The sequence below is a fragment of the Euprymna scolopes genome, chromosome 36 (genome assembly GCF_053919585.1).
Source record: "Euprymna scolopes isolate OS-2025 chromosome 36, ASM5391958v1, whole genome shotgun sequence".
Lineage (NCBI taxonomy): Eukaryota > Metazoa > Mollusca > Cephalopoda > Sepiida > Sepiolidae > Euprymna > Euprymna scolopes.
The window spans coordinates 53,286,444-53,294,253 of NC_136517.1; the positions used below are offsets into that span (position 1 = coordinate 53,286,444).

Consider the following 7,810-nt stretch of genomic DNA (forward strand, 5'->3'; position numbering starts at 1 on the left):
CCCCTACACCAAAGTGGCAATGTGCCTTGTTTGGGGTGAAAATGTAATAAAAAAAAAAAAAAAAAAAACTACGGTTAACTTCATTATTGTTTTGCTTTTCGCATTAGTGTCGTCTGCCATCGTTTTTTTTGTGTGTGTGTGTGTGTGTGTGTGTGTGTGTGTGTGTCTGTCTGTCTGTCTATTCTGTATAAGCACCGCGTTGTCAAAGGCAGAAGCGAGCTGGCCAATGTTAGTACTAGTCTGATTCATACGAATTTATACAAACTTTTAAAATACACCTTAAGAGATATCAAAGGTAAAAATAAAATAAAATAAAAACTTCTCGCTTTTAAGGCAATGGCGAGCAAATTTAAGCATTTTTTTTTTTTGGTGGTGGTGGGGGGGTTATTGTTTATTATTGCTTTTTTTTTGGGGGGGGGGGCATTTTCAGTACCGACAACAAAACGAAAAGGTGATTAAAAAAACAAATATATAACAAATAAATGTTAAAGGCAAGACTCTTCTACTTATCTTGGTGAGTTTTGTTGTTGTTTTAACTTATTTTAAAGCGTTACTTTGAAACACGAGTAGTGTTAAAGCAGAATAAGAAATAAATGGACGACATTAGACAGTAATCTGGGGGGGGTCTCGATAATCGCTCAAAGATCGAAAATTAAACAAAATACTGATAGAATATTATATTTTCGCACAATTGCTGGAATTTATTAGGTGGGTTTCTACAAGTATTTTGTTTAATTTTAGATTTCTGAACGATTATCGAGACTTCCTCGATTACGGGCTTATGTCGGACATTTTTTTCCTCTTCTAACTTAACAATCGACGCTACTTGTGTTTTAAAGTAAATAAACGCTTTGAAATAAGTTAAAATAACAAAATTATCCAGGTAGATAGAGGAGTAACTAATCTTGCCTTTGGTAACAGTTATTGTAGAGTCGACAGATCGATTGTTTTAATAGGTTGTTTTAGGCAAAAACTTCAGTACTTACTTGTCATGTCGAAAATAGTAATATATTTAAAGTAAATTACGAAAATTATTTCTAGTTAAAAGTATTTTTTACGGAAAATTGGGGGAAATGGCATTTTCACTAGATGTGAACACCTTGAAGATTGCAAATACAGGGGCATACTTATCTCCGTTTTCTCCATTTTACTGGCTGGCGCATTGTTTTACATCATAGCAACAGACTTCTTTTACTAAAAATACAATAACAGTTGTTCTAATCGATTAATTTTCCTAATTTTTGGATATATTTCTATTTTCGACATGACAAGTAAGTATTGCTGTTTTTGCTTACAATCACATTTTAAAAAAATCGATTCGTCGACTCTATCTTAACAAGCACCCATTTATTTGTTATAAATTTGTTTTTAACAACATTTTCGTTTTGTTGTCTAATCTACAGAATTACCTTCTTTTTTTTCTACGTAATCATAATCGATAAACAACAGAAAGAAAGAAAGAAAGAAAGAAAGAAAGAAAAGCGGTTTGGAGCCCGGTTTGGAAACGGGAGTGATTCTATAACAAATACCATCAATATAAACAAAAGTATAAAAGGTTTGAAAGGAAAAAAATAGTAAAAACTTACCAACAAATACAATGGCGAGCAGGTTGAAGGCATTTGGTATTTGCATAAAGCTTATCACAATGTATTGCAGTACTTGGTAACGTCCAAAGTCTTTCAGACCGTGTAAAATATTGTCCACGTTTATATTTTCCGAACTGATAGGCATAATGATGCAGGGTTCTTGGATCTTGATTTCTGTAAATGAAATATATTCGTCCAACTTTCTAGGGAATTTTTTTTTTCTTTTCACAAAAGGAGAAATTAAGATACCTCTTTCGCCTCAGGACTGCATAACCGACCGATAAATATGGTATTTGTTAAGGTTATTGAAAGAGGGAAAGAAATCTGGGAAGACTTGCTGTCACTCAGATTTCGGGGAACACTCGTTATTGCTAGCGGGCAACTCCTAGCGTGTAAATGAGAAATGTGTATCTACTTAATAGATTATACGTGAACATATCCTATTTAATACAGGCATGCATCCACAAAGAGGCTGTTAAGTTGAGTTTTCCCCCCTAAATTTCTTAGTCCGATACGTTGTTAGATGCTGAAACTTTTGGTAACGTTTAGTATTGATTTTGTAAAATTCGTATAGCGATATACAATACAGATTTCGCCACGAAACAGAAAGTTTTCTTTTCTTTTTTTTAAAGCTTACTTGGTACAAAATTGTACATATTAAACAATTTAGATTTAGGGTTTATTTAACAAAATAAGAAAACAGATCATTGCTGTTTTGCCGGAAACTTCTCAAACCTATACTTTTTTAGTTATTAGACTTTAGAATTTATAGATATATGTGTGTGGATATATATACAATATCTATTTGGTTACAAAGTTTAAGTTCTTTTTTTTTTTTTTTTTTTTTCTAGTACAATAATATACTTACTAATTCACATTTAATAAAGTTTAGTATTTATTCAATAAAAAAATAAAATAGATCCAATGCCAGTTTTTTTCCAATTTTATCTTAATGCCGGATTTTATATTCGGAAAACATTTTAAATAAAAACAGGGTTTCATTGAAATAGTTAAAAAAAAAAAAAAGAAAGTTAATAAAATAGTATAATAAAATGTGACATTTTTTTTCAATGGAAAATAGTAAATAAATATCGTTATTAAAAAATAAATAAAATAATAATAATAATAATAATAATAATAACAATAATAATAATGATAATAATAATGATGATGATGATGATGATGATGATATCACTTTCTTTTCAGTGATAATATACAGAGCAACTTCGAAAAAAAAAAAGACGCACTCTTAATTTTTCCCCTGCACAAACAGATTACGGATATATTTATACATATATATAGTTTTTTCTTTTCTTTTCTTTTTGGAAGTCGTAAAAATAGGGATAACCAAATATAGGAAACTCTTTGTAAAAGTCTTGAATCTTTTAAGATTTAACAAGATTCCCAATTTGTTTTTTAAAGTTCGGGGGGACTTTATTTTTTTTTACTTTCGTTTTCTTTTTTTTTTTTTTTTTTCTAAGTAAAAGTCGGTATAGTCATTCTGTTTTGTTTAGGTTTTTAATCCTCGAGTTGAAGTTGAATAAACCACAAATAATGTTAGAATAGTAAGAATGTCCAGTCTTTTATATGAAACACGCGATACTGATTATAATAACTAAACAGTAAGTGGTAAACGGTACCAACGTTGTTGTTTTTTTTTTTTATTAGTATTATTACTTATTAGTATTTGTTTCTTCTTTTTTTTTTTTTTTAGCAGTTGCAGTTGAGTCAAGGCTTCACGCGAAGAATAGGCACCCCCTCCCTTCTTTTACCCATCTATCCTTTTTTCCTTTCTCACAATCTCCCCCTCTCTCACACACACACACACACACACACACACACACACACACACACATATATATATATTATCGTTTTTCTACCCCTTCCGCTATACCTTCTTCGCTCTTTGACTCCGTTTTTTTTTTAGCAGTAGAGAGAAGGTGGAGTTTAACTGCCCCTATCTCTCTCTCTTTCTTTCTCTCTCTCTCTCTCTCTCTCTCAATTCTCGTTGCCCATTCCTGTCTATATCGCCCCCCCCTCCGATTCGCATTCATCTAACTCCTTCTTCCTTACGCCATCCGTCTACCCCCGCCCTCACGTCTATTCATCTCACCTCTCCCCTAAACTGTCTATCTTTAACCCATCGCCCTCGGTACTTATTGAAACTCGGGTTTGTTTTATTTTATCCCATCTCTCTGGTTACTAATTCCGATAGGCCATATTCTATTGCACTCCTCCTCCCCCCCTCTCTCTCTCTCTCTCTCTAACTCTTGTGCCAACGGTAATATTAGGTAATATTGAAAGACAATCAATGCAAAAAAAAAAAAAGAAAAAAAGAATACCCTAGCAAAATTCAACCCAAAGCAGCAAAACTAAAGCCGGCTTGCCAGGACACTATATATATATATACAAATGTAGGCAAATTTGGACATATTTTATTGGATGAAAATATAGATTTTTTTTACCAATTTTCATAAAAAGCTTGCAAATTTTCATATATTTTCGTCACATAAAATCAAAGATATGAGCATTTCAATATTTAATCTGGCTACGACTATATATATATATATATATATATATATATATATATATATAGAGAGAGAGAGAGAGAGAGAGAGAGAGAGATGCCGCCTTTTTTGGAAATTTTATAAATTCGAAATCTCAAACGACTATTAATCAGAATTAAACAAATGGAGGCTCTTTGGAAAGCTAATGACCTGAATTATGTAGTGGGCTATGTGACATTTGCTCTTAAGTTCGCACTTTAAAGTGATCATCCATCATCCAGAGCTTATTTTGGACACTTTTTTTTACAACCATATAATATTTCAATCATAGTCAAACTTTTTTATGAGTCTTTGAACTTTATTTAAAGAGATATCTATTCCGCTATGTGTATGTATATGTATGTATATATGTGTGCGTGTGTATTTATATATAGGTATATATGCACATGTGTTCACCCCACTTCTTACCTTTCACCACTACCTCCTCTCCCTACAACTAACATGTCACCCCAGTAATAATAATTTAGACTTCTAATGATAAGGCTTCCACCAGATTTTGATTTATTTTCGCTGGACCCACAAAGAAATTTATACAAGAACTTCATGATTCGGATATCTTCTCAGCTATGCGGATTACCAAATATACACCTTGGATCTTATTACCCAACTGCTGTAAAGAACGTCCAGCATGGATTTTACCACGCAGTCTGGATCTACAATTTTCATATCCTTTTCTTCAAATCCTCTTGCTACAGGACTTCTGATTAATTAATTATTTTGACTTTGACTTTCCATGTTTCACTGACTTTAGCAAATAGGGTACATACCTTTATAAATATTTGCTAATATTTTCTCTCCTCTGATGAGATGGTAGACATCGAAACCCTATAGGTTAAGGAGATTAAATTTCTAAAGCATTCTTTGTCTTGCTTAGAATAATAAAAAATCTTTGATATGAAACTCAACCACTTCATTTCAATAAGTTTTTTTTTTAAATTCATTGAATCACAATTTCATTTATTTGCTCTATCTTGCATATCGAGCAATTCTTATTTAGATGGCATAATACTTATAGAATATTACCGCCAGTAATATATTGTAAATCTTATAATCACAGGTTTCGATACCAACTGATTGTTAAATAAATAAAAAAAATTATTCTGAAGTATATATATATATATATATATATATATATATATATATATATATGTGTGTGTGTGTGTGCATATGTATATAAGAATATATATATCTATATATATATGTATGTATGTATATATATATGTGTGTGTGTGTGCGTGAGTGTATATATATATATATATAATATATATAATATATATATATATATGTACTTAAATGTATATTTTCGTATTTACATATACGCCACAATTTATTTTTTTTTTGCAAATCCGTTGTGTGTGTGTGTGTGTGTGTGTGTGTGTGTGTGTGTGTGTGTGTGTGTGTGTGTGTGTGTGTGTGTGTGTGATATATATAGATATATATATATATATAATCCTTAGAAAGAGATATATATCGTTTTAAGTAGCTGGACAGTCTTGGCTCAGTTCAAGTAATAAATTTTGTTTAATATCTTCTTTTCTTACGATCTGGACATCGTCTATTTATTTTTTTTTTTTTTCTGAATGATTTCTTACTCAAGCTTTGCCGTGGTGACTTTTGACCGACATGTATTTCTGGCATTAAGTACTGGGAAATATCCATTGGAAAATTCTGACTTATCGGTACAGAAATTTACAACGAATCATATAGTATTTCCATTGGTAATTCTTCGCTATTTTCCGTGACTTCTGTAGTGTGCCTTTGTCTCAACTGAATCTAATGCTTGTTTTTTTTTTTGCTTTTTTTTAAATGGACATTGTTTCCTTGTTTTTTTTTTTTTAATGGACATTGTTTCCTTGTTTTTTGTTTTTTTTTAATGGACATTGTTTCCTTGTTTTTTTTAATGGACATTGTTTCCTTATTTCCTTTTTTATCATATACTAGCATTTCAGCCCGGCTTTGCGGAGGTGCATGTTGAGCAAAAATAAAAAATAAAAAAGAGAGCGGTAAATTTTTTTAACTTGTACCCCTATTATGACGCCTTACCATTATTGTTTGGGGCTCAAATCAAGTTATTAAGTTAGATCCATGTCCAAGGAACCTATATCTAAAAATTCAAGAGTTTAGACACAAAATTGTCGGAGGGGTTTGGTAGAGTTCTCAAAGGTCAAATCGTTGAACTTTGACCCCTTAACAGCCAAATTTCTGTCCGAAAACGGATTCCCAAATCTCAGTACCCTGTATATCAAATTTCGAGTCTGTAGACTTAAAATTGACTGAGTTATTGCGTAGGGAAATATACACACACAGACACACACAGAGACACGTTTACTTTTATATATATATAGATGATCTGCCCAATTTTTTTAGTCACACTTCTTTCTTCAAAAATAATTCTTCCAGCCTTTAAGTTTTTGAAGGAAACTTTGTCCCCTTTAGTCATCTGTTTTCCTTCATTTGAGGGTGTCTTCGTCAGAATAGGCAACAGCCGGTCAAATACAGGGCGTATTTTTATCGCGAACATTAACTCTGTAGGCGATAACAGTGACGTCGTATTCGGATTTAGCGTAATTCTGTAAACTATCAAACATTTCTGAATAATTCTTTCATTCGTGTCCACGACTTTATTTTTCCTCAGAGCTCGTTTGAATGTGTCCATCATTTTTTCTGACATTCTGTTGGATCTTGGATGGTAAACTGGAGCTGTCAGATGCTCAATTGGCAATGACTTTGAGTATTCCTTATTTCCCCATAAACTGGGTTCCATCGTCACTTATTAGTTTTGGGGTGTGCAAAACGATTGGAAGTTTCGTTAAGTTCATTTATCGAATGCGTTGCCGTCGGAAGTGTGTACTTAACAATTTCTGGCTATTTTGTAAAACTATCTACTACTAGCATTTAAGCCCGACGTTGCCCGGGTGTTTGAAGGTGTATGTTGAGCAAAAAATAAACAAAAAAAAGTGGTAGTAGGAAGGCAAGCTCGAACCCGTACCGCAAAGGAGGAAAAGAACCGAAAAAAACGTGACATCTTTGCTGTTACGACCACTGCCAAACCGGAAGTGACGTATGTTTTAATTAAGGCTAGACAAGAGAAAGGAGAGAATGACTTTCGAAAATATCGACTAAAAAAGCGCCCCCTATAGAAAAGTGCTCAGTTGAAGGTGAAGATATTAATGTTTTAGCCAATTCTTCGATATTTGTCGTCTGAAAGGTCGAACTTCAAAACGATACCGATCTTGTAAAAATCTGTCGCCTCTGTCGAAATTTTAGGCAGACATGCAAACATACATACATGCATACATTTCTATATTAGCAGCTCAAATTTTCGACTTAAACCGATAAAAAGCTTGCCCTATCTCTGAATACCTTTTATGTAAAATTTCAAATGTTTAGACCAGAAATTGTCTAGGTAATTGAGTAGAGACCGAAGCGGTCAATTTTTTTTTTTAACTTTGCCCCTATTATGACCCCTTTACCTTTATTGTTTTGGACTCAAATCAAGTTATTAAGTTAGATCCATGTCCAAGGAATTTATATTTAAAATTTCAAGTTTTTAGGTCCAAAATTGGCGGAGAATTTTGGTAGAATTCTCAAAGGTCAAATCTCCGAACTTTGACCCCTTAACAACCAAATTTCTGACCGAAAACGGATTAAAAAATA

The 7,810-nt window shown here is 32.4% G+C and overlaps 1 protein-coding gene across 1 annotated transcript in view; it reads right to left on the reverse strand.

Annotated features, from left to right (window-relative positions):
• LOC145260483 (organic cation transporter protein-like) overlaps positions 1-3,612 on the reverse strand; it is a 291,891-nt gene extending 288,279 nt beyond the window's left edge. The window contains exon 1 of the mRNA XM_080118592.1: positions 1,587-3,612. Within this exon, the coding sequence (XP_079974718.1) occupies positions 1,587-1,731 (145 nt within the window). The 5' untranslated portion in view covers positions 1,732-3,612. The remainder of the gene's footprint in view (positions 1-1,586) is intronic.
• Between the last annotated feature and the right edge of the window lie 4,198 nt (positions 3,613-7,810).